The 27,591-nt window shown below is 39.8% G+C and overlaps 2 protein-coding genes across 7 annotated transcripts in view; both read left to right on the top strand.

The window, feature by feature from the left end:
• The window catches only part of SMAD1 (SMAD family member 1), a 42,845-nt gene extending 38,272 nt beyond the window's left edge, over positions 1–4,573 (top strand). For all 5 annotated transcript variants that reach the window (XM_079306192.1, XM_079306193.1, XM_079306196.1 and 2 more), the window contains exons 6-7: positions 1,575–1,831; positions 3,197–4,573. In XM_079306192.1, the coding sequence (XP_079162318.1) occupies positions 1,575–1,831; positions 3,197–3,340 (401 nt within the window). In that variant the 3' untranslated portion in view covers positions 3,341–4,573. The remainder of the gene's footprint in view (positions 1–1,574; positions 1,832–3,196) is intronic.
• Positions 4,574–5,018: 445 nt separating this feature from the next.
• On the top strand, positions 5,019–27,267 carry MMAA (metabolism of cobalamin associated A). 2 transcript variants are annotated; one of them, XM_079306197.1, is made up of 7 exons: positions 5,019–6,658; positions 21,450–21,922; positions 22,925–23,047; positions 24,085–24,255; positions 24,556–24,641; positions 24,996–25,145; positions 26,464–27,267. In XM_079306197.1, the coding sequence occupies exons 2-7, from the start codon at positions 21,502–21,504 to the stop codon at positions 26,749–26,751; spliced, it is 1,239 nt and encodes a 412-aa protein (XP_079162323.1). In that variant the 5' UTR covers positions 5,019–6,658; positions 21,450–21,501; the 3' UTR covers positions 26,752–27,267. The 2 variants fall into 2 exon arrangements, with proteins under 2 accessions (XP_079162323.1, XP_079162324.1); XM_079306198.1 differs by lacking the exon at positions 5,019–6,658 and adding an exon at positions 20,926–20,953.
• The last annotated feature ends 324 nt before the right edge of the window (positions 27,268–27,591 follow it).

The raw sequence follows: 27,591 nt of genomic DNA on the forward strand, positions 1-27,591 counted from the left end.
AAATTAGCTGTCCCAACATGTATTTTGGGAGATAACGTGCTGAAACAGTTTATTCCAAATGCATTTTTCACTGGCTGGTGATTCTTTCAGTGGGAATTTTGTGCTTCCCTTCTGTGTCTGTGCAAAAGAGATAATCTTCACCTTTATGCCTGACTTACACGGTCCTCTTTTCTGAGAACTCACCTGTAATGCAAATAGCAGGCAAAGCTGATGTTGCCCCCTGAAATGGGCCATTCCTGCAAGGCACATATTTTAGGTATTTACATTTTTAGTAAACTGTAAATTTTCTGAGACAGTTGGGGGTTCAGCATGCCCAAACAGTGGGGCAGAAGTGCCAATTCATGAAGAGGAGGAAAGAACTGAAGCTGAAGAAGAGAACTGTCAGGTCCTGGAGTCAGAGCTCCCAGTGTGGAGAGCTTTTCTCTTCATGAGAACTTGTGCAGCTCTCAGTAATGCACCACACCTGTGTTGTGCCACTGAAGTGCTAATACTTCTTCCTTCTTTTCCTCCCCATCCATCTTCCCAAGTATCAGGATATTTATTTAACACCTCATTCATTTTTCCTGTTAGGAGTAACCCAGCTGCAGGCAGAGTTCTGCTGAAGCACTTAACTGCGTGTGTACCAAAGCAGAGTGTGGCAGAGACAAGGATGCAGTTGAATAAGTAGATGTGTACAAGTAATGGTGATGTAGAACTGTTAAGTCTTTGAGAATGAAGGAGTAAATCCCAAACTTGAAGACATTGCTATAAATGTTTTTGCACATCAGGTCAGAGTATGTATACACCCACGTGGTCAGTGGCAAAATCTTACATGACAGAACACAGTCAAGGCTTTCTTAATGGACTGCAGTCAAGTTTTCTAATTCTCCACGTTCACCTCTGTGATTTGTGACATTGTAGGAGGTGAAAGCTTTAAGTAGCAAATAAACCCATTTTTAAACGTAGAAGGTAAATTTTCTTGCTTTCTCAAAACCTTTAGAATTGGCTCTTACTGACACAAAGGTTCTCTGTTTATTTTCTGGGGCTTTGCTGCTGGATGACAGGTGAAGGAGCAGACACGAGAAGGGGAAAAGGCTGTAAAATTGGTGTGTACCCTCATTTGGCAGATAGGTCTGAGGAATATAAAGGCCTTTTTTTTCCCACCTAGCTTTCTGGATTTAAAGCTAACTGAAAAAACTCATTCTACTCAGATTATCATTCAAGACATTTGCAGAGATTCAAGCTTGGGGCCACTTCAATACCTACAAATGATGCAGCAGGTTTCTACACTTAAATATAGTGAGAAAAAGTTCAAGTGGCCGGGTTGTCCAATGGAAGGCATCAAAACTACTGTGCTTGCTAGTTTTGTGTTGTTGAATATATAACATGTTGATTCCACATACATACATGCATACATACATACATATGTAACCTTCATTCAGATCGCCTGCTGATGAAAGTGAAAAGTAAAACTGAAGACAGATGATACTCTGATATGTAATGAAGGTTTATCTATTTGAACAGAAGCCTATCTCTGTGGAGACAGAGCATGAAAACAGACACAGAGTGTGAATTTGCCAACCTTCTCCTCGCAGGTGTCCATCTCTACTACGTTGGAGGGGAGGTGTACGCTGAGTGTCTGAGCGACAGCAGCATCTTTGTGCAAAGTCGGAACTGCAACTACCACCACGGCTTCCATCCCACCACAGTCTGCAAAATCCCCAGTGGCTGCAGTCTGAAGATTTTCAACAATCAAGAGTTTGCTCAGCTCCTGGCTCAGTCTGTGAACCATGGCTTTGAGACGGTGTATGAGCTTACTAAGATGTGCACTCTCCGGATGAGTTTTGTAAAGGTACGTGGGCATTTGCTTGAGTTGGTTTTGTAAGCAAAGTAAATTATTTTTTCTTAATGTAGTGATTTTTGAATGGTCCAGTAACTGCCTTCATCAGCCTGTTAATGGCTGTTGGTTTTAAAGATGGAATGCTCGTTAAGCCTAAGACAGATCTTTGTGAAATGAAGTATTTGTGGACAGAAAACCATCTCACCCACATACTTAGAAATCTTGAGGTGACTTGCAGAAGATGTTTCTTCACATAAGTCCTCTAAATCTTGACCAGCAACTCCCAAATTAGGAGCTGCAGTCATTATTTAGAATAATATGCATACCTTTCTATTCTAGGAAGGCATGCAAGGTCAGGATTTGTGATGTGGCTGTTGTGTGAGTGTCAACACAGAAAGGGCTGGTCCTTAAATGAAAGTAATCAAATGAAGATGGTGATATGCTGCAGCTCTCTCCATGATGAGAGGCTGAGAACTTTCACATGTGTTAGGACAGGGGTTCCTAAAATGGAATGGGCTGTTTACAGCTTTGCATCCCACAGGGTTGTATGGCAGTATTGCCTAATCAGTCAAACAGGACCTCTTGTGTATTGCAAGTTGCACTGCAGTGTTCAGAGCTGCTGCCAGCTGTTCTGGGAGCTGGGAAATCCTTTCATTAGGGATTAATACAGAGCAGAGCAAACCCTACCTGCAGATGTCACAGTCTTCAGACCTGCCCCAAAAATGGTTCACTTACAAAACCATTTTGAATGCTTTTAAATATCTATCTGTTTATATCTTTGGTAATTACTGTAACAGAATCAGGTATAAGCTGAAGCAAAATCTGTCTTGAGAAACAGCCTGATAGAGGATGACCATGCTCTCTTTCTCCAAGGAGGAATGCTTCTGACTTACTGCTCAGTTCATCATCCCTGTACTGACAATGGTACTTTGTTTCTTGTCAGACAGATGCCTCACCCCCATTTCCCATGTTATCACCTCATCTTTTAATTTTTTTGATCTATTTGGCAGCACTTCCACCCAATTTGTTCTATTTTCAGTCTTGGCAGAGAAGATTTGAATATCTGCCTCTTCAGAGGCTTTATAGGAACCTCAGGCAGCTAGCAGTGATGTATGGGGAAAATTTGCACTGCTACAGGTTATGTATTTAAAGACTTCCATTCCAAGAGATCTGAAATTGTACTGTTTTTACAATTAATGATTTTTTTTAGCTTCTGATTTGTTTGTTGAAATGTGATAATAGTTGGTGGGTGCTGTACCACCCTGCTGATAATGACTATTGAAAGCTATTTTGGTAAGAAGTATGCCTTTCACATATTTAGTATTATAATATAAGGTGATTTGTTTTTTCTTTCCCTGCTTATGATTCTATATCCAGGGTTGGGGAGCTGAATACCATCGCCAGGATGTAACAAGCACTCCATGCTGGATAGAGATTCATCTCCATGGTCCCCTTCAGTGGCTGGATAAAGTACTTACTCAGATGGGCTCTCCTCATAATCCTATTTCTTCAGTGTCTTAAAAGGTCCCAAGCTCCTGCATTTTGGAAACAGTTGAGCCTTGCATGTACTTGAAAGATGTATGAGTCAGACACACGTTTTTATTTTTTTTTCCCCCCCTCAACTGGCAACAGCTGAAAAAGAGCCATGAAAACACTTGACTTCTGTGACCAACTGCTGGATTCAGAAAACAAAGATAAATAAACCCCGTTGACATACTGTTGGTATAAAAAATTTTAGTTTACATTGTAATGTACTATTGTGGAGTTGATTTACAGGGCTTAGTACAAGAGGGACGATGGAGCCAAAGCCAAACTCAGTGTGCTGGACCGAGTTCCTGAAGGATTTTTCTGCAGCCAGCACTCTTGAGGTTCTCCTTCCTTACATTCAGCACTCACTGGTTTCCCCCTTGTCCTCTGGAGCTGAGTGGATGTTGGCCAAGTCTGCTTTTTGCAGCCTCTCTTCAGTACTTAGGAACATTACATTGATGGTTGCTGTTCTCTTTAAAAGTCAAAGAAAGCATAAGGCTTAATCTCAATAACTATGTGCTATCTCTGAAATTGTGTCCTGACCATACTGCTGTAAGAATGTTAGGTATGTTCTTTTGCTAAATGTATGTATGGTGTATTTGAAAGTTTAGAAATTAATTAGATTTAGACCATAAAGGAATTAGGAATATTTGAATGGGGGGAGGTGGGAGTGAGAGGGGACAAATGAAATGTAGAATATATTGTAAACATAGCGTGTTAGTTTAAACTGAGGTCTGAATTTTGTTGTGCATTTTGTTTTCATACTGGGCTTCATCCTGTTAGTTCTGACTATTTTTGCCTCTTCCTTTTCCCCAAAGCAATTGTGCAACTTCTTTTACCCGTGAAGAGGGCAAAATGATTAATTACTGCAGTTTGAAAGCTGCAGCTCTGTGTATTTCATGACAAATTTGTACAGAGTGCTCTTTAACTATTGAGCAGTTTTATACAGTTTATGTAACAAAAGTAGGCTTTTAATTTTGTGAGAGAATCTTGTTTTGCCAAACCTAGTAACTGTTAATTGTTTGGAGGACTTCAGTATCCCTGTGGGGGTCTATTTCAAACTTTTAAAAATTATATATATTTTTAATTTTTTTTCCTGCTTGGTTTATTTTTTTCTCTTTGCTCTTTTATATTCATGTAAGCTGTAGTACTTTCAAGTACTTTTATTCCAAAACTAGTGGGTCCTCTTTACTGGAAATTTTGAATAAAACCTGTTGTTACTGCTTACATTTTATTAAAACTTTGTCTTGTCCACTTCTTAGCAGACTCTTAACAAACCAGATAGAGGTGTGGTCTTGGAGGAGGAACAACTAGAAATGAAGATGTGCTGAGCTTAAACATAGTGATTAGCACAGGTTAGTAGCCTTGCTAAACTCAGGAGCGGTGGGAGGCTGAGCAGCAGAGCTCAGTGTATGTTCAGCCAGACACAGAATACATCTGTCTGTCTCTGTAATAAGTAATAGCTCTTTTTGGAGTATGAATATATCCCACATTTTTCTCTTTTTTTCCCTTTTTAAAATTATTTTTTAATTTTTTTTTGTTTTTTGGTTTTTTGGTTTTTTGTTTGCTTTTTTTGTTAAAGTTAATTCCACTACTTGGCTCAGCATACATTTATACATTTTTAAAATTAAATATTTTCTCCTTGCGCAGGGGAAAAAAAAAAAATCCATAATCTACAAGTTTCCTGTTGAGAAGAACCTGCCACTTTTACATTCCAAAACCAGGTTTTTTGGTTTCTTTTCAGATTCAGTTTGACGTATCTTTTTCATAAAGAAGCAGTCATAGCACAAATGTAAGTCTTTAAAATAAATAAAATTTAGAGATGACCAAAAAGTAGAAGAATGCAGTTTGCTGCTGGGGCACTGTCTTTTGTTTTGGTATCTTCAGCCCCTGCTACATAAACTCCCAGCTGTTCCCAACAGTTTCATTGCTTTTTATGGAATGCAGCTGTGAGGTAGTGACTTCTTTTTTAATTAGTGCTGAAACCATCCATCATGCAAGTCTTAAGGAGTGTTTCCACTTGGATGTTTTCATATTGGGATGATCCTGTGCAAGTTTTGATAAACTTTGGAAAAGGCGTTGGAGTAAGAAAAGAAGTTTTATGTTGTGATTGCTTTGAATGTTGCTGTCTTTTATGTTTTGGGCTGTAGTGCCTCTCTGTTTTTCCTAAATAGGGATTAAAATTAGAAAAAGTAGCTCTGCTGTGCCTCAGAAACTTTCAGAGCTAATCTAAATTAAGTAGGACGTGGAGGATCCCAATTTTTCTAAGTTGCTTCTGTTGGAAGTTTTTCTATAATACTGTTGAAGTGCTGGGTACATAATATTTTCATTATCTGTTTTCTTTTTTGCTTGTGGTGTGGAAACATGAGGTGCAAAGAAAAGTCTACCTTAATATGATAGCAGAGAGTATCTCAGCTATACTTTATTAAATAACATCAGTGGATTGGAGCAGCACCTGAGACTCATAGGTGGTTTTGTCTGGGCTAATTTTTTTTCACAGTACTAGTGATGGGACTGTTTTGGATTTGTGCTGGAGACAATGTTGATAACACAGGGATGTTTTCCTTACTGTTGAGCAGGGCTTGCACAGATCCAAGGCTTTTTCTGCCTCCCACCCCACCAGTGAAGAGACTGGGGTGCACAAGGAGCTGGGATGGGACACAGCTGGGACAGCCCACCCCAGCTGACCCAACATATATCCTATAACATATGGAGTCATACTCAGCCTGTAAAATGGGAAGAAGGAAGGAAGGAGAGGTGTTTGAAATGATAGAGTTTGTCTTCCTGAGTTACAGTTATGTGTGTTGGTGCCCGGATTTCCTGGAGATGTCTGAACACCTGCCTGCCTGTAGGAAGTGGTGAATGAATTCTTTGTTTTGCTTTGCCTGTGTGTGCAACTTTTGCTTTACATATTAAATTGTCTTTATCTCAACCCACAAGAGTTCTTACTTGCACCCTTTCAATTTTCTCCTCCATCCCACTGGGGTGAGTGAAGGAGCAGCCTGTAAGTGGTGATTAGTTACCAGCTGGGGTTAAACCACAACAGACTAACAGCCAGAAACACAGGAGGTAGGACAGAAATTACCTGGGAGGAAGCAACTGCTGACTTCAGGCTGTTGTGAAATATTGTTGGAGCATTTTGAAGAAGTCTTACTACTGATTTGCCCTGCTTTGGATAGTTGGAGTCAGAAAGCTGGAAAAGGCAAAGGACAAGAAAGAAAGGAAGAGAGTTTCTTGCTGGCCTCTCACAAAACAGACAACATTGAGAAGTAAAAATGTGGACAGAGCCTGTGGTGTCAGCTCTGTAACCAGGTAAGTTCCTGCTGCTTGTTTGGTTTTGTTTCCTCCATTTATTCTGCTGAACAAAAGAGTTAAACACAGAAGATGCTACTTAAAAGCCAAGACAAGTGCGTGTTAGTAGACACTGAAAAGACAGAAAGACAGGTATATCTGTATTGACAAAAAGCAGTATATGTGGACACAAATAATTCCATGAATGTGTTTTGAAATCTCTGCTTTGGCTTTTAAGTGCTGGAAATCAAATAATTCTCCCTGAGTGGAGATGACTTTTTAATCATTTAAGAACTGCTGAATGTTTAAAAGATTTGTTGAAAGCTAAGAGAGGTAGTCATGCTTACCTGTATGAGTGTAGGAAGGTGTATGGAAAAAACAATACATGTTTTATCATATCCTGTATTATAGTCATGGGCCTGATCTTTTAGTGCTTGCTAACCTGGTATTGCTGTCTACTTTGTTAAAGCCATTTCTGCTAAATCTCTCCTCTAGCTACTGTAGATATTGTCTTTTATTGCCTTAAGACAACTATAGTTGTCTTTTTTAGCCTCTAAATAATACAGGCCTGAGTATTGTTGTTTGAAGACAATAAATCAGTGTAGAGGTGTCTGAAATTGATAGAGACCTTTCTTGGTGTGCTTGTCTCCTTGATTTTTCCTTTGTTTTCTCCCACTCTAAACCTTTGATGGACACCTTGGAAGTTAGCTGTGTTTTGGTGCTCTCTTTTGCTGCTGGGTTATTCTGTGAAGCACACTGTAGCCTCTTAGTGTGCTCTTGAGATTTGTGATTCATGGTCATGAACTGGCAGTCACCTTTTTCTGGATACTTGCCTAAATATACAGCATAACTCTACCATCACCAGCCATGGTGGAGCAGTATATTTTTACATGCATCATCTCACAGTTCATTTTCTTAAATACATTTGTGATTCTGTGCAGGAGGGGAGGAAAAATGGCTCTTATTTTCCTCTGGCCCTCTCTGTCCTTGACTTAACTCAGTGAAGAGAGACACCATTGCCTCGTTGTCCTTCAGGGGATATTCTCTCTTCTCTGTGCTTTAAGCTCCACTGATGTCTATATTCTGGATGAATTTGCTTGTGTTTTTTGAACTCTGCAAAATCTTGCTTTTTGTCATCCTCAGGAGGTGCTGTCCCCATGCCACTGTGTGTCTGCATGTTCTGGGAGCTGCTGAGGCAGAGGGCTCTGGTTCCCCACTTTTGTTCATTTTAATTGAGGTGGCTGACAAGTGGCTCCTGTTTCATTCACCCCACCTGTAGGAGCTGATGGTCTCTTCAACTGGGAGGGCTGTGTTCCCTGGAGTGTGTGGTGAACTGTTTTTCATCAGGTGTGATGGAGAGGCAGCCTCCTGATCAAAGCCTGTTGCAAACACAAAAGTGACTCTAATACATTGACAATGTAAGCATCCACTGGGCTTGATGTGGTTCCAGAGCTGAGCAGGTCTGTTGCAGGGAATGGACAAAATGGGTACAGTTCTTCTGCAGTTAGAAATGATCCTCAGTGTATGTTGTTCATGGATCTTGTACGACTGAAGTTATCAATAGCAATGTCAAACAAACGCCCAAATTTTACAAACAGTCCAAAAGTCTGGAATTTGATTAAGTCATGTTTAAGGAATACTAAGATATTTTTATTCTAATGTGTGCAGATTGATCATTTTTTCTTAAGAATTGGTTTATGGTTTCCTCTTTTCATCCTGCAGCTAAGGCATGAATTGAAAAATTTGTATGTTCTCTTCATGATTCTGCCAGCTCATCTGAGACTCTAAATCTGTAAAGCTCAGAGGAGACTGCTGTAGTTTTATTTTTAAGAAGTAAGCAGTATCACTTGCTCCAGACTTTAGGAGTTAAGATTTCTCATAGCAGTGATAAAAACCTGCCACTTACAGTTGTGTACTATAATAAATAAAAAATGAGCTATAATTCTATTACAGGCTTTCTTTGCTAAAGAGTTTAATTTACGTAGTGTAGTCACTTGCTCAGATGTGCTGGGAAGAGCACAGTTTCCTTTATAAAACATATTCTGATTTTCCTGTTGCAGCTTTCCCCAGTGTCTCTGTAACATATAAATACATTCTTTTCTATAAAGAAAAATGTATGCATAACTTTCCCTTCCCCTTTCTGCTAATGTAACTTTGAACTTCTTGATCTGCTGTTCCTTCAGATTACTGACCCAAGCTTAGAACAAACAGGAAAATGAGATTTGATGTGTGTAGTGCTGCAGTAACACTTTACTATTTTTTTGGAGCACTTGGTTCTTGGCAGGAGAGCAAAGTCTGTCTCATCTTTGAGCCCTCCACTTCGGCCTTCTGTTGATACTTTAGGGATTGGTAATCCTGAGTGTTTTCAGATATACATGTGAAGACTAAAAGATGGCTGCTGTCCCATCAGATATTTATCCAAGTTTGTGGACCAGTCTTCTCAAGTCAAAATCACCATAGGCCATAGTGTTGGCAACAGCACTGTTTAGAAACTGGATCCAAGCATGGCTTCATTTTGAACGTGATTCGGCCGATGGTTTGACTACAAACACTTTTCCAACCTCTTTAACACAGCTTGATCCCTCTGTCTGCTGGATTTGGGCCATGCTGTTTTCTCAAGCAGCACAGAAAGAAGCTACCTTGATCTGCATGCTCTGGAGACTCAAAAGTCCAGGAACTGGGTTTTAACCTTGTGCTAAGAGAGCAGCTCTGTAAATACTCTTTCATGGGGTAGCTTTTAACTGTGGTCTGGGGTTTCTTTGTACCCCTACTGCTAATGATTGATGTGGCTCTAATTCAAAATGCATTCTGGGCACTGGAGTCATTCAGTTTTCTGACCCACTGTGTTGCTCTTGGTCTTTCAGGAATCAAGTCATTGCCTCAGGTGTCCCTGTGTTTTCCCCCAGGGCACAGGAGCAAGTTTGAGCAGATAAAGTGGTAGATCTTTGATTGAATTAGGTCTTACACTGATAGAAAGCAGCTTACAATCAAAATGTTAAATTACTAAACTCTCTAGAGAGTGACCATCTTCAAAAAGCTTCCTAGGGAAGCACTGGGATGTCTTAATATTGGCAAGGGCACATCCAGCATTTTGAGCTGTCATCTCAAGGTGGGAGCCTGGAGTCTGGGGGCCTTGATTTGGCAGCACATACTTTGAGTAAAGGGCTATCCATTCCCTCACAGGATCTGTTGGCACCATACAAACCCCAGATTAATCCATATTGTGAGTAATCAACAGAAGCAATGGGGGAAAAACTCACCTGAGTGATCACTATGAGTGATCTTGTTGTATTTGGTGTTTATTTCACTATTGTTTCAGGGTTGTCTGAGTGCTCTTGCACTGTTGTTTCTTTGAGAGTAAGGTGGATGAAAGGATATGCAGAATATGTGGACTTTCCTCTGTTTTCCTCCATGTTCTGGTCATCTCTTGTGTTTTGTAAAACATTATTTTGTCTCCTAGTATTGGGAATTACCATGGCCTGACACAGGTGGAGTATACAAGAAGCCCAGTCAAAATTCATTCTCTACAACTGTATCTGGAATGCCTGAAAAATGTGACATGGTCTGTCACATAAACAGGAAACAGCCCTTGTAAGGGACTGAGTGTAGCTGAAAGCCTAACCCAAATACCACTGTTAGTCATCTCCATCTGGGAACCTTTCTTTCAGTGCCACACAAGTTTGGAAAGCGTGGTTGTGACTGGCTTCCACATGCATGGAATGGCGGGTACCAGATGTTGCCTTACACATTCAATTCTTTCCCTCTAAATTCCATCTGAGACACAAATGTTCTGTGTGCAGCACTTGTGGGGTGAAAGCCTGCACATGTGGAGGTTTTGGTGTTGGCACAGGAACAGGGCTGGACCTGCACCACTGGAAGCAGGGTCGAGGTTTCTCTGGTCATGTGAAGTTTCTGATGACAGAGCAGTAAAAACCAGAGAGGGAGTATATTAAATATGCAATTGTCAGAGGTGGAATGCAGTGTACTTCTAAGTGCTGGCTAGTATGTCTGTGAAAGCTGGCCTCACTTCCTCAAAAAGAACACCATGGAATGTAAAAACAGACTGATGATATCCTCTTTGGGCATATGTAATAATTAAGCACTCTTAATTTCCATATTTTCAAATGTATGGGCTATGGATTATATCCTGTGTCTGGTTTTAGTTTTTCAAATGCAGAACCAGAAGGCTCCTCTTGAGGTTCCTACTCTCAGTACTTGTAGCCTGCTCCATCTTTCCACAAGCTTTCTTCCTCCAAGCTTACAGAGGTTTGGAGAGCACAGTAAAAGGGCTGGTTACTGAAAAAAGTAGAGTATGGGATCATGTGATACCATGAGAAGATACTTAGTGTGTACCTGGAAAAACAAACAGTTGTGTGTGGGATATTTTAATTTCTGTTGTTGGGCATTTTTGAAGTGTCCTGTTTATTTCTTGTGGGTTTTTAGAAATGTAGCTTCCAGACTACAAGTCTGAGATGGTTAACCTGGTATTGCTGGTTTGTTACTAAGGTGCAAATTATAGAATTTGAAATAATTTAAAATTCCCTATTTTAGAGAAGGTAAATTCTGTAAGATAATATTCCTACTTTTAAGGAATACTTTTGGTTGGGTATTTGTGCTTTGTTTTTCCTGGAAAGCTGGATGAAAACAGGTGAGAAATTTCAGTTCTTATACCTGTGGAGGGGGAACACAGGGATCTGCTTCACTTTCTTTCCTGCCACCTCCCTAAAATGAATTATTCTTCTGTAGTTTTGTGGGAGGAAAGGGAAAAATCTGGAGGGACTTGCTCCATGTGGTTTCCCTCTGGCTAAAGCTGACCCAGCCACAGGGAGAGATCTCACAATGGAACAGATGCTGTGTTCTTCAGATGAATTATGAATTTCAGCCTCTGAAAAGATCAGTCTAAAAGCCAGAGGGCTATGAGGGGAGGAAAAATAACTTTGAAAAACTGAAACATCACTTTGGGTACGTAAAGATTTGTGAGAAATTATTTCAGGAATTCTGTTTTGGAAGTGTATTTGAGCCTTGTACATGTTATGCACATGCAGAAATGCAGTGAATGCTGGTCAGCTGAGGGGCAGGCTGCATTGTGAATCCTTTCAGTGGTGTATGGGATGGTCAGAAGGGCTTTGTGTAGGATTAAAGTAAAATTTAGAAGGTACTTTACAACTTCCCTACAGACCCTGTTCCATTTATTAATCACTTTTATAGTTAGAATGCTGCTTCTACCTTTTGGTTAAAATTCACCTTTGCACAAAATGGGTTTGCTTTATAGTTATGCATTTTGTCTATGTATTTTATATAGTCTTTTGCACTTGCCTTTAGTGATTGTCACTCCACCAGAAACACAGTGGGTTTCCATCATGTTTTCCTGGGAATCTTGAGGGATTCATCATTTCATGATGCTTTCATAAGACTCTGGTGAGAATGAGCCATGGTTCTATGAAAAAGTTGGCCTAATCTCAGGACTCTTACATAATTGAACTAAAATTTTAAAAATTTTATATCTACTGGAAATTGATCATGTGGATTGTCCAGATTAGTGCTCAGAAAAAAATTAAAGTAATTGACAAAGATTATCCCCTTGGCTTAAACTATTTTTTTTCTTCTTGCCTTTTCTTTTTTGACTGTTTCTCTGATATCTTTTAACATTAAAACTCCTAAAAGTGTTATTTGCTTGTTTGCTAAGTATTCACTGTTCTTTTTTTTAATAAGAGTTAAAACATTTATCCAAGAAGCATCTGGGAGTTACTGTTTTAAAAAATTGCCTTAAAGTGAGGAGGCAAAAGTTAGGTGGGTTTTTTTTCATTTTGTCTTATTTCAGTAGAAAAAAATGCATGTGCTGTCATCTTTTTCTTAGATCACAAGGAACAAAAAGAGTTTTCTTTTACAGGTCAGACTTTAAAATGTGCTCTTTGTTATTTAGAATGCATTAATTAAGAAAGCATGTGGTTAGATAACTAGAATTAGGTCTGTATTTGTGGTGTTCTTCCAGAAAAGCTGACCAAAGGGTTTTCAGAAGTAACCTTTGCTGAATTACTTGCTGCCTTGCTGTCTGAGCCTGTGAGACACTGCAGTCATCAGTAACTAGTGCTGGAGGTGGCAGAATCAAATGAGGAAACTGCCTGCTCACTAAGTTTTGTTTTAAAACATGATAAATAAAATGTGCTTTAAAATTAACTGAAAGGGTCAAACCTGGAGGTTTTGAAGCATGTGTAGATAGATAGCTATTCTGAGGAAAAAGAGTTCAACTCCTTTTCTCTAACTTTGCAGGGAATAGGATAAGAAATAGCAGGCTCAAAGTGCAGAGAATAAGATTGAGTCTAATACTGGTGGCAGGGGAAAGAAATTTGTGTCAGTTAAGATATTAAACACTAACAAGGTATCTGGATAGGTTTTGGAGAGTTAGTCATTGGAGACTGTCAATAACAGGTTAGAAAAATGCATATTGGGAATAGCAAAGGTGTTCTTGCTGCTTTCTTGGATGCTTTCCTGCTGTGTGCTGAGTGTTTAGGGCTTGGTCTGAACTTTGAAGAGCTGAATTCTGTCAGAGATGTTGAGGATGCCTTTGTCACCTGAATATATTTTCATGCCTACTGAGACAGTGATTTCATATAAAGCAGGCAAAGCTATTTTCCCCTTCTTGTTCCATATGCCTGTGTAGTTAAAGATGAGTTGCAGCTAAAAGTGTGTTGATTTGCACAGCTATCCTGCTCAGGAGTGTGTTCTGTACAAGCATTTAACCATCATTGGGAAAGCTGGAATATGAATGCCTCATACAAGACCATCTGGAAAAGAGCTTTTCCTGAAGCTTATCAGCATTCCTAACAGGAGCTACAGTGTCTTTGCTCTCAGATCAGCAAGACTGAAGAAGCAGTGACAGCTATAATGGCAGGGCACTAATGACTTTGGAGAAGTGTTACATGTGTAATTGGAAATGATACAAACACTGTCATTAAAACAGATTGTTGGTGCCATCTTTATTCTTTTCATAGGCTTAGTTACAAGAATGGATTCACTCTAAGGAGATGATATCAGAATTTTTATGTTTTCCACAACTACATGGGTAGATCATGAGGCTTTAGCATATGAAATGTTGTTTTTGCAGAACACCAGCTAAAGGAAGTGTGGATTTGAATGACTGCATACTTTTCCTTCACTGGAACAGGAGCACTGAGAAGGTGAAATGTCATTGACATCTGTTTCTGAAACGTGGATTAAGAGCTGAGAGCTCTGACTTGAGCTCTAACATTCTTGCATTTTTTTGATTTGGTGTTAGCAAAAAAATCTCTATAGCTCAGTATTTGGTATAAAATATGAGAAGACAAAATCAATATCCTTTCCCCTCAAGAAACATCTAATTCTGCAAGTAACTGTTGTTTTAATCCTTTGAATCTCCACTCATTCTGTCTTTTTTAGAATAAGTACATACAAGAAGTCAGCAGCAGAAAAGGATGGTGATGAGGAGAAACTGCAACACAGTTGTAGGCCTCCTAGAATACTTTTAATGCAACACTAGGAATTTTTTGCTTATTCAATCCTTTCAGATTATTTTAAAAAACTAATGGGCTTGTAAGGCCTTCTGTCAGACCTCCACTACTGGTGACTGCACTCTCATGGACATACTCAGGATCTGCTCTGGTACCAGTCTTGCTCCATGAGAAGAAAGAAGCACCAGGAATATGTTCTCTTGGAATAAATGGCAGACATTTGTGTTGCACACACACATGATAGTGTGTGTGTAACACAGACTTGTATTTAAGAGTTCCTATGTTCTTTTTTTAATGTTTCATCCACTGACAATTTGAATAGTCTGCCTCTGACTGAGCAAGAGAGAGTATTCCTAGAAGTTCCTAGAAGTGAAGTATTCCTGGAAGTTTCCTTCCAGAAATGGCAGAAGGCCTGAGTCTAGGCCAGACTAGAGACATACAGATAGATGTAAAACTAGAAGTTTTGGACAGACCTAGATACAGTTTTTGGCATCTGACTGCTGCTGGTTTTTTCCACAGCACTGTGGGAAGGGCCATCTAACATGTCTGATACATTAGCTTAAGTCAAATGAACAGCTGGGTTTTTAATGCTGAGAAATTGAAATGGAATAGCTGATTTAAAAAAACAAACAAACAAAACAAACAAAAAACAACCCAAAAAACAAACCCCTCACTCTATCCCCTTCCATACTAAAATTGTAAGATACCAAATAAATGCAGTTGAACCTGCACTAAAAAGGTTGAAGGATGCTGATAACCACAAGCCATCTGGGCTGTGAGTACTGCAGATTTCTTGTCCTCTTTCTAAACAATAAAACAAAATCCTTTAATATTAATGCAACAAGGCAACTTTTCACATGTTTCCTAAAAAGCTTTCTCTTTGTTTTCCACACTGATACTCTAAGCAGGTGTCACAGCAGCAGAATTCTGGTTAAAATGTATGCTTTGTATTTTGTTTCTGGTTTAGGTGGGGAAGGAAGATGACATTTCTATGTAAACCTTATGTTGCACAGAGATTCCTGATTTGCTGCAGTGACCACAGATAGGGCAACAGCAAAATCCTGCTGGGAAGTCAGAAACTTGCTGTAAGGGACTCCTAAACAGGGTTACAGCCACTTGCTGCTGGTTTTCTGTGAGTAATTCTCCAAACCAAACCGAGCTGGAACCCAAGCTTGCAGAGAGGCTTTTGTATTTGACACTGTGAAGCTTCCTGAACGCACTCTCAATAAATGTGCAGTGTGTTTGAGTTCCTCAGGTGGTTAAACTGCCGTGGCCAAACTGGGCAGCTTTACAATGGTGATGGTGAACGGAGTTCCCGTGTGTTCAGAATCCACCCAGGCTGTGACTCAACCACAGAGCACTAGCTTCCCCTTCTGGCCAAAAGAAGTAAAGGAAACTTCATGCCAAGAGTCACGGGAATTATTTCTCAGTTTTATTCCTCTGCACTAAACACAAATTTTCAGATAACAAATTAATGGCTAACTTCCAGTAGGGGGAAGTGCAGGTGCAACATCTTAGATTCTTGCAACATAATGTGATAGTAGATTGAGAGGGGATTGCTGCTTGAAATGTAGAATTATTTTCTAAACATGGACCTAGTTGGGAAAGCAATTAGATGAAAATGTCAACTTCTGAACGAAAAGATTCCAAATTTTCCTTCTGGATCTCTATTAGCTGGTCCTCAAAACAAATATTTTACTTCTTTCCATATGCAATATGATAATTTTCTCCCTGCAACTGCATCAGTTACAATTGCAGTGGATTTGTTGTTTGGACATTGGAGATTTTTGCTTCCCTTTTAATCTTATTTAAGGATTCTTCTTTCATCTTAATTGTGTGGTACAATATTTTGTATCATTAGGCTAAGCTTTGTAAATGTGGGGTGTACTTACATGAATGTGTTTGTTTACTTTGTGGTGTAAAACAATGACACGAATATGATCCAACAAGGTTTTTAACAAGCCCTGAGTCAGTCAGCCTTTTAGAATGCTGTTGTGCTGTATTTCTGGATGAGTTGATCATACAGTATTGAATCTTAGTAGAATCTTCCCTTTTTGTCCCTGTTACACCCATCTATTACAGCTGCCTGGGAAAATGGGACATTTAGCTTGCACACAATTTTGGATTGTAAGACCAAAGTCTTGCTTTTGTGGGCAAGTTTCAGAGTAAGAAAGCAAATACCTACATAGCAGAGACTTGCAGCATGATAAACAGTACCTTGTGTATGAGGTGCTTGGGCAGCCTGGCAGAAACAGCCTTCCCTGGTCACTGCACAGGTTTGGCCTCAGCTGGAAACACTTAGGTTTTCCTACATCTCAGTCTTGGATCCTGACTATCAGATTTACCATGGCCTTTGTCTTCATCTTGGCTGTATCATCTTGGAACAGAGAATGTTGTGACGTGTTTTACTGCAATGTTATGTTCCTATGGATAATTCTCTCCACTATCTCACTTCTACCAGTTGTGGTTTTCATGTGCTAGTGAGGCACTTAGTGTGGGACAAAGAACTCTGAGCACCAATGCTGTTGGAGATGCAGGGGAAGCTACCTGAATGTATGAGAGATTTATGCTTTCACTCTCAATGTTCAAATTGTCTTCAGTGCAAACTGAGTTATGCATTCATCATTGGTTCCTTGCTCCAATGGATGCTTCACCTTGTGAACTACAGTATTCACTTTCTGGTGTATAAGATTGCACTCATTTCTAACTGACTTAATAAAACTTTAGCACCCTGGGCTGGAGGGAAGGACTATAATATTTAGTCACCTAAAAGGCTCAGTCCTCTGCTCAGGACTGAGTTTTTGGCAACAACAGAACTGAAAAACTACAGCCAATCAGACCTTTTCTTAAGTAAAAAGTAGCTGGGAATGAGAGTGTCTCAGCAAAGTCAGGTGTCAGATTGTATTGTATTTTTTATATTTACTAATATGCTTGCTATGGTTTCATTGCTGTATTGAAAGAAAACAGGAGGCAATTAATGATTTCCTTTTCAGCTGTGCAATAATGAACTACATGAGAAGTATTTTGATATCGTGAGTCATTGGTGGCCATGGAGAAAAACATACTCTTTAAGCCAAGCTTCTAAATACTTCTTTAATTGAAAGAAAATGAAATAATATTTTACTGGCAACTGACTTGCTCTTCCAGGTTTATAATTTTAACAATAAGTCTTGGAGAACATTATTTAACTGGCTTTTACAACCAGTAATAGTATATGAATAATATTTGGGGGTTTTGCCTATATAGTAAATGTCTTTATTTCCTTCTTTACAGAAAAGATATTTGCTTCTATGAGAAGATTTTATCTGTCCCCTTCAAAAATCATTTCACATCAGGTAGTTCATCATTAACAATTAAAAAACTTGTGCATAAGCAGTAGAAAACTTTCCTGTAATGGCTGATGTGATTTCTCATGAATGTGCAGTCATTGCTCAGTTCATACCAGCAAGGAAATGTTGAAGTCACTGCTCGAAGGTTTTGTGAAGAAACTTCACCTCCCTTGTTTATAAAAACATTACACAAATACCATAGTTATTTAAGATCATGCTTCCAGATGCTCTCTTGTAGATCTCAGCCAAAGCTCAAAGAGCAAATTTCTTTTTGCAGGCTTTTGAGCTCCAGCAGCCCTGACAACCTTATTGCTCTTATTGCTCATCACCAGCACAGGAACAGACAATCTGCTCAGCCATGGAGTTGTCCCCTCTGTAGGTGGCTGACCCTGAGGAGCTGTAGAAAGGCTGTTTTCACCACACCTACCAGGCACCTGTCCTCCTGCTCTGTCCTGGCCTTTGTAGAAAAACCTTGGGATGCTCACAGTCAGCAAACCTGACACCTGTTGGTGTAGCAGTTGCAGAGCTTTTGGGAAGATGGATTTTTTTTTCCTGGTATTTCCTTGCCTGAGTTGTGATTGCAGATCTGAAGCCTGGGCTCAAGTTGCATTTCAACAGCCAAACTTTCAGCTGTGAATATGCTTTCTAGTGATCTTATTTCACGTGTCCTATTATCTTTTAAGATAAGGCAGGAGGTATATTTTGTCTAGAGTGCTAAGTCTGTCCTTGAAAGGCTTAGCCTTTCTTCTTGAAAGGAAGGCTGTAATCAGCAGTTACCTTGCTTTGTGTTTTGCTGTAAAGGGAAGGTTGGATCAAACTTCTCTGCTTCTGTGAAAACTGAAATGAATTGAGGGGTGCCTTCTGAAAAAAGCACAAGTGGTCATTCAGTCACCACTGTAGTTTCAGTTTGTACCATGGCAGGGACTAGGGTTTTGTACTGGCTTTCACAGCACATTGCTGTAAAGAAATGTCTAAGATTATATTAAATATCATTGTATTCATTATGTGCACAAAGATTACTTTGGGGTTTCTTAAAGAGGAGGTGAACAGAGCAAGGAAATCAGTGTTGCCAGAGAAAGAAATAATGAACAAATCCAACTAAAACTGCAAGGGGAAGCCAGTTAGACAGAATGTAAATTTGCATGGTTGAATTTGGCAGATTCTAATGTTAATACTATTCCTGCTGTGAGAAGTTACAGAAGGGTCTTTTTCTATTCTTTTGTAATGATCTGGATTCGGTTGCACATTTTGCCTCCCTGTACCTTTAGCTCATGGCATAATATTCATAACACTTCACAGGATATTTGATTTAGTATTGGCTCAGAAGGAAGACTGCTATTTCATGAGTTACCATCAGTACTCTTTTCTTTAACACTGGGATAAATTTGCAGCAAGGAGGTTAAAACAGATAATTTTCTGAAATCTTGCACAAGTTTGCAGACTGTGATGGAATAACTGTGGGGTGTGCATTTTTATTCTTCTGACACCTTTGGGGAAAAGAAGCAAAGAAAACTCAGAATATGAGTTAAATCTGAAATACAAAAAACCCCAAATCCATGAACACCCTACCTCAAATTTGAAAGACAATTTTTAAGAAAAAGAATAAACAGAGCCTAATGTGGAAAGCCACTGAATTACCTTTTTGAATAACTCAGCAACAATGTTAAGTAAATTAATGATGAATGGCTAAAGAATACAGAAGCCAAGAGAAGTCTGTATGTTGGAGATGAGAAAGCACAAATACACTGAGTCTGACCAAAATTTATTGGGCTGTGTATAATAACCAAAACCTCCCCTCTTCAGTTGCATACATTAAAAGACCATAGGAGAAACACAAGAACATTGTATAATATGACAGGATGTAGATTAAGAAGACTCTAGATAGGATCCAGCCTCTAAGGGAGTATTTTACCTATTTTGGATGAGATCAAAGAAAATCAGAGGTGGTAGAAGAGCACATAGTTCTAGGAGACCTGTATAGTCTCTGATATATGAAAGACTATTGAAAGAAAGAGTGTATATAATTGACAAGACAATAAGAAATAGTCCTCTCACATCTGGCATTTGGAGACTGCTTTTCACCAGTCAGAGACTACAAACTTACTGAATAACAGAGATGGGAGGAAAGTGGAAAAAAAAGAGGACGACTTGAGCAATTTGAAGTTCCAGACCTCACCAGTGTGCAAAGCCTTGAAAGCAGTTCTTGCAGGAAGATGACTCCAAAGCACACTCATGCCTGTTTGTGACCATATTAGATGGGCAGTACAGCTGACAGGCTGTATAAAAGAGCAGCATTTTTGTTCTGAACTGCTGAATGCACACTTTAATCTCACTCCTATTATTCCAGTCCACAAGGTTATCATAGAGAACTGAACAATCCCCTCTCCTCTTCAGCATTGATGAAATGTGCAATTTTGCATGCCTCATCAAGGTCACTGACAAAAATATTCAAGTTGGGAGAACACAAAGGGGTATAAACTGAAGGACCAATTAAGCAGTAGTAGATTTTTTTGTTGTTGTTGTTGTTTCTGCTGTTATTAAAATAATACTGGGGATATGCTACCTAGGTGTAAGCACAGCACTTGAAACAGCAGAGAGCCTTAGAAAGCTTGTTAATGAAGAGATTATAGTGATCCATGTTAACTCTGTGAATAAAGACCTGGTTAAACAGAAAGACCTCACAAGGCTGTTTTGAAATGGAATTTCTTGTCTATTTCTGCTGTGGTTTCATCCCATACTGATAGGAACACAAAATTGCACATTTTCTTAGCCTTGAAGTGTTCAGTTCTCTATGTATATCATCTTCTGGACCGGAATAACAGCAGCGAGATTAAATCGTGCTTTCAGCAGTTCAAAACAAAACTTTTGCTATTTAATAGTCTGTTATTTCCACTGCCCATGTGACGACAGTGTGGAAAAGTATTTGCAGGACAGTGCAAGGCTGTGGGAGCAGCTCAGCTCAGTGGATCTGTGCATTTACATTTATTGGAAATAGATCTGTGTACTTTAACATGATGGGCAGAAAACGGGGGGTGAGGGAAAAAAAAAAGACAAAAACAAACCACAAAACCCCGCCTCACAATAAACCAACATTCTGCGACAGGAAACTTTAAAAGAGGACTAATAAGGCTGAAAATATACGGGATTTAATTAGCACATGTGGGGATTTGAGCATTCCTTCTCCCTTCCTGGTGTATGAAAAGAAGTGGGAGAAAGAGTAAAGAGCCGTGCAGGGATTCCGAGTGGGTATTTCTATATCAGGAGAGAGATGACGATTTGAACCATGCCTGACTGTAAGGCCAGGGCAGGGAGACTCTCCATGGCTAGGGAAGTCTGCGTGCCCGTGGAATGGCCACACCGGGGCCGTGGGCCGGGCAATGGCGGGGCCGCTCTCGCCCTTCCGCAGCCCGATCCGGCCCCGCTCGCCCCTTTCCCTGCGGGAGCGCGCGTTCCGGCTCGGCCTGAGGGCGTCACTTCCCGGGGCGGAGCGGGCGGCTCCGGTAGGTGCCGGGATGGGGGGCACTGGCCGGGAATGGCGGGCGGCGGCGGCCGTGCCCTCGTCCCCTCACGGCCGGGCTGAGGCCGCAGCTCCTGTTGTTCGTTTGTAAACGTTCTCGTGTCCGATCTCCCTCCACCACCCTTTTCTTTCTGATGGAAATAAATGCACGTATGCCCTCGTCCCGAATAATTGTTAAAAACAGCCCCCAAAATAGCCCGTCAGTATTGATCGTTCCTGGGTTTGCAGTGTGTTGTGTGTGCTCTCAGAGGCTTATTTGAAAGTACTTTTTTTTTTGCTATTTTCATTTATGGAGCTTGATAATAAAGAGGTGCAGTGCTTTTGATTCTATGGCTTGTTTTTATTGTGCCTGTTTAACGGGAAAAGGGGACGGTCATTTTTCAATTCAAGGCAGCAGGTACTGATAAAATAAAAGCTGATGGTCACGGGTGTATATGAATTTAATTTGAGTCCTCACAAATGTTTTTCCTTCTCTTTAGAGAGTGAGACAAGTGTTCTGACAACTCTGGTGCTTTTATAATTCCAAAGGAGATGAAGATCCCCTCTCTGCTGCTGCGATTCCCTCGTTGTTATTTCTCCAGAAGAACTTGCTTTGTGAACTTTGGCTTCGCTTCCCGAGCAGATTTCCTGGGTGTTGAGTCTCCTGTGCCAGCACACCGCTGTCATACAAAATGGATTTGTTCATCAAATGGTTTGAGGAGAGAGCTGTGCCAGCAAACAGCCTCTGAGCAGCAAATAGAGGAACTTTCTGACCAGGAGCAGAGACTTGTAGACAGACTTTACCATGGGCTAATCCAGGGTCACAGAGCCTGTTTGGCTGAATCCATTACACTTATAGAATCAACTCAGAGTAGGAAGAAGAAAGTAGCCCAGGTGCTTCTTCAGAAGGTATTATCCTACCACAGGGAACAAGAAAAGTTAAAGCAAGGAAAGCCACTTGCCTTTAGAGTGGGTTAGTCCTTTTATGTCTTGTCTAGTAGTTGGTTACATGTAATTACTGTCCTCACCTTTTATTATCCATGTTGTTTGTGGTTTATAATCTTGGACTGTTATTTTTTTGTAGTTTATAACCAATCTAGATTGCTTCTGTTGTCCAGTGGAATTATGGCTTGAGATGAAAAATGCTTCAGAAATTATCATTGCTTCTTGGGAGTGTGTTATTCAGGGTGGGTTTTGTAACCATTATAAGCTTGAACTTTAGTTAGTTTGCAGATTGATGCAAATGTTATCTACACTTAGGGAAAGATCAGCTAAGCAGACCTGGTCTTTTCCAAAAGAAGGTGTTTTCTTCCCGAATCCCTTTTTTAGACTACAGAAGGAAAAACATGCACCTTCCTGTTTTATGGCCCTCTGTTAAGCAGCCTGCTTTTCAGCTGAAGGAGACTTGAACTTGCTTCTCTTGGAAGCTGTAAAATATTTTTCCCTTAGAAAGAGATGGACTGCTAGCATGTGCCATGCCCAGCTGTCATCTCTCCTGTCTGTACAAAGGTAGTAGAGCAAGAACTGGGGCATGGGAGTGAGAAGAATTTGGTGCTAATCTTAGTTTGTGAGTTTTGACATGCAAATAAATGGCCTATTTTTTTAATTTTTTTTTTTTTTTGAAAGAACAGCTCTTCAAGATAAGGGTTTGCTTTTCCTTTTGGAGTGTTTCTTTTATAGTATATCTGAAAAATCCAGTTCTATATAATATTTTGAAAGTTCTGAAGGGTAAGTCATATAGTAAGAATAATTTTATTTGGAGGGGAGGAAATAGATGTGATAAACCCAATGTTATGTTGGTGTCAATAGGATGAGGAGTGGTAAAGTGCTGCTGTGTTGCCAAACTCCTATTTGCTTTTGTTGTGATGCTGTGCTAAAGTATAAACTGTTATCAACTTAGATATTGATGGTATTAATGAGATGTATTTTTTATTTGACAAAAAAAAGTTATTTTCTTCCCAATGTGATTGTTTAGGGTTGTCTGGTCCTCCTGGTGCTGGAAAATCAACCTTCATAGAATGCTTTGGGAAAATGCTTACAGAAAGAAAACACAAAGTGGCTGTATTGGCTGTAGACCCTTCCTCTAGTACAAGTGGTGGTGAGTATGAATTTGAGTCAAGTGTCTAATACCTTGTCAATTACAGAAGTATCTCATTGGGCCATATGGAAGAAAATGTGCTGCTTATTAACAGTAAAATATAAAATAACTCAAGTTTTCATATTTTTTTCCTATGCAATACAAAATTGGGAAATAGGTGCCAGTTTCAGATTTCCTCTTTTCCAGTGTTCAAATATTGCCTTACAATTTTAATTTTTTCTAAATTTTAATTTTTTGAAGTTGTGCAGAATTACTGATGACAGGCTGTGATCTGTACCTCTCCAAAAAATATTGTAGGGAAATTACAAGCTGACCATGCCTGATTGTGGGATCTCTGATACAAATAATGCAATCTTGATTTTGATCATTTTGTAAGGGGCAGCTGCCTGGCAGCACCATTAATTTTCCCAGCTTCTGTGCTGTTAGAGGTGTGCAACTATTTATAAAGAAAATAAGAAGAGCATTGCAATGATGTGGGGCTAAGGCAGACTGTTCTTGAGTGCATGCCTTCAGGATGCATCAGTAGAATAGCAAAAAGTGAGAGCAAGGCTGCACCAGTTGAAAGAATTGATCATCTCTCATCTTTTGGAGTGTGCATTGAGTGCATGGATCTTGCTGAATCTGATTTGCAGTTTGAGTAGAAGGAAGGCAGGGACTTGTGTCAGCTCTCTTAAAACAAAACATCCAACACCCAGGCATGTCAGAATCATAATGCAGAGATTTGTCCCTTTGGACAGGAACAGACAAGAATCAGCTATGTGGCCTGAAGTGTATAGGCTTCCAAAAGCCATTCAGGAGTTGTAGAATTCATTCTCACCTAGCACAAATTCTTTGTTTGGTAGCAGTTAGGTCTGCCTGTAAAGCCTTTCCAGCTTCTGAGAAGTAGAACAACCAGGCAGTAGCCTCCTAGTCTTGAGCAGTTATGACTAGGATATTCTTATTTGACTGACTTTGTCTTTCCTCACTCATGTATTGGTGGGGTGGGGTTGAAAATGGGAGTTTGGCTATGTTGCCTTTTTGAAATAATTTAACATTAGGTTCCCTACTGGGTGATAAAACACGGATGACTGAGTTGTCAAGAGACATGAATGCATACATCAGGCCATCTCCAACCAGTGGGACACTGGGAGGTGTCACAAGGACCACAAATGAAGCCATTCTGCTCTGTGAAGGAGGAGGCTATGATGTTGTCCTTGTGGAAACAGTAGGTATGTGCTTAGGGTTTGCTTTGTCCTGTTGTGATACGAAAATAGGCTGTGTTAGTAATTGCATACTGCCTGCCTTGATTTTGACCATGTTTTCCTGCATGATCACTGGCTGAACATGAATGCTTAGCCTGTCTTATTTTCTATTCCTCTATGTCTTTCACTAAACTGATGTGTTTCCTCTTGTCTTTATTTTGGTAGTGGGATTTGTTCATGGGGCAGTGCTGGGATCTGTCATAATTACTGTCATTAATATGACTGAAAGTGTATAGTAAATGATAAATCTGAATTTAATTTTTTTAGGTGTGGGCCAGTCAGAATTTGCTGTGGCTGATATGGTTGATATGTTTATATTACTGCTACCACCTGCAGGTGGAGATGAACTACAGGTATTTTTCAGTTTCTCTTATTGGTTACTACCTGGGACTAGAAAGTGAAACTTCAATTCAGCATGTATATATGTGCAAAAAGTCTGTATCAATAGTGTTTTGTCCATTATTTGTCCTGTTAAGCATTTTCAGTATCATTCACTTACTGCACAGTTAAGCTCCCTTTTTGATTTTAAAAGTATTAGGATGTAAACTTTTGATACACCATAGCTTAACTTTGACATGTTTACTTGTTATATATAATTTTGGGGAGAAAACTAGAAACTATCAAAGCATTTTAACATACTTTTTGTGCTGGATCAGTGTGTCACAGCCCCTCTGTGTGCTCCTCACTTCTGTCCCTGTTGCTTTTAGGGCATCAAACGGGGCATCATTGAGATGGCAGATCTGGTTGCCATCAATAAGGCTGATGGTGATTTAGTTGTGCCTGCCCGGAGGATCCAGGCTGAGTATGTCAGTGCTATGAAGCTGCTTCGCAAACGTTCCAAGGTTTGGAGGCCAAAGGTTTGTGGAGTTCCCTGTCGTTTGTGGGGCTCTTTGGGTCTGGTTTGGTTTTGTTTGGGTTTTGGTGGTGTTTGTTTGGTTTTTTTTTTTTTATTATTTCTTCCCCCCCAGAAAATGTGCTGTATGAGTTAAGATTGGTATCTTCTCATCTAGTTTCCCTGGGCTCCTTTTAAAACTTGCAGTTGGTTGTTTAGTCTCAGTGTGCTGGAGAGGTGATTGCTGCTGTCTGTGCTTCACCTCTGATCTCAAGGTGTGCCACGTGAAATGCTGCAAAGCCAGTCCTGCTCCCAGGACTTCTGCCCTGAGCTACAGTCTCTGCACTAGCAGAGCTATTACTGACTTCAGAAGTGCAAACTTTACTTGCTTTTTGTAAACTGCATATCTAAAAATGTCTCTTAATCCACTGCTCCCTTCATTGCAACTCTGAAGCCTGTGATTATCTTTTTCATTTCACTAATTCACCTGTTTCCTTTATTGCTTTAATTTTTTTTTAGTTTCTCACATAATGAAAATGGCTAGATAATTGGAATTATCATCCTATGGGGCTTCAGTTTTAATACTGTATTTTATGTACTAAAAGGTTTTGGTGGATTTTTAAGGAGAAAATTCAGTACTAATTTTTAGTACATGTATATAGAATAAACAGTCACACATACATACACACATCTCCTTTATAAATAGACTATCTAAAGGAGGTTTGTTCTGCCCTGGTATTGATATTGACCCAATAAGCTGAGTTTAAATCAGTTGAGCTGCCTGAGGATTAGCCTTTCTTTTGTAAGTGTGGAAAAAGAGAGAAGCTTTTTTTAAAAAAAGCCCAGGCTGTTCAATTTGAAAGACTGTGCTGGCTGTCTGAAATATTATTGGTAAAATTAATTCCTGGTCTGGAAAACAAAGGCAAAAAAAAAAAAAAAAAAAAAAAAAAGTCAAAATACTGCTGTTTCTGGTGTATTTTAAATGCAAAAGAATAGCTACCAGAATATGCACATAACTCTACATTTAAGTAAAAGATCAATAATGTACCTTTTAGCTGAAGGACTTTCTAAAAATGATTCTTATAATAAGCAGCTGGACAAATATCCCAAATTGTATGGATCTCAAGGTCTACTTCAAGTTATTAGAATCCCCAGTTTGGTATTTTTTTGGACAGGAGGGAGGGGCTGGAGAAGGCTCAGAAATGCTTAGAGCCTCATGAAGCAAGTACTGAAGGAAGCTTCCCTCCCACATTCCTTGATTTCCATGCAATCTACCTGACCCAGTACTGGAAGCCTGAAGCCAGCAGCTGACCTGGCTCTAACAGTTGCTCTGGGTCCACCAGGTGATGCGGGTCTCTGCCAGGACCGGGGAGGGGATCTCGGACATGTGGGATAAAATGGCCGAGTTCCGTGAGCTCATGCTCAGCAGCGGGGAGCTGGGCGCCAGGCGACGGAAACAGCAGAAAGTGTGGATGTGGAACCTCATCCAGGAAAACATGCTGCAGCATTTCCGCAGTCACGTGGCAGTCAAGGATAAGATCCCACTTCTGGAAGAAAAAGTTCTTACAGGAGTCTTGTCTCCTGGGCTGGCAGCAGACATGCTGCTGAAGGCGTTCAAAGATGGTCTCTAAGCACCGTTTGCTGCTCTGTTCTTGAAGAGTGCTTTATGTAAACATGATCATTAAATACACTTTTTCTGTGTGTGGATTCGGATGTTTGGCTGCAGCAGACATGAATAGAAAACCTATCCAGTACTCCGCAAAAGAATTCTGTTGGATTCTGTATATGCAGAGATCATGACAAATCTAAACACACACTAAGAGATTACTACACACTGTATTGGAAAAAAATAAATTTCCCAATGTTCTATTTGTACATGATGTCGATCTGTTAATAAAAACTGGATGCCCATGTGAAATAATTTGGTTTGGGAGGGCAGGAGAGGGAGGTTTGTGGTGATACCCCTGGTTGTGGGGTCATCTCAGAGCAGTTGACACTGCAGCTTTCCATTCTAATATAGCAACAGCTGTTGCCAGAATGGATTGCATTTTCTTTCCTCACCTTGAGTGACAGCAAGAACATTGGACTGCCTGACAGCACCAGACCACAGCCTTAGTTTTAAATAAATTGTGTGTATATAAATAGAACATAGTGGTGTTTGGTCCCTCTTTGGAAGCTGTAGTTAGTTATTACATTGTACAGTAGGAGAAGGGAATTTTAACCATCCCAGTTTCAAAATAGATGTTTTATCTAGAAGCAAAATATAGTTAGACTTTTATTTACATGCAGACATCAGATAGAACAAATGTTACCCACGATGCTTTAATAGCAAATGTCTTTATACTAGAATAATTTATCTCTAAAACTAATGTTTTGTGGTTTTCTAATCTGACATATTTTTTGGATTAGAGCAAAATGCCAATTGTGTTTGGTGTTTTTTCTTTATCTCTTGCAGAAGACAGAATTCCTTC

This window comes from Erithacus rubecula (genome assembly GCF_903797595.1).
Source record: "Erithacus rubecula genome assembly, chromosome: 5".
In the NCBI taxonomy this organism is placed as follows: Eukaryota; Metazoa; Chordata; class Aves; order Passeriformes; family Muscicapidae; genus Erithacus; species Erithacus rubecula.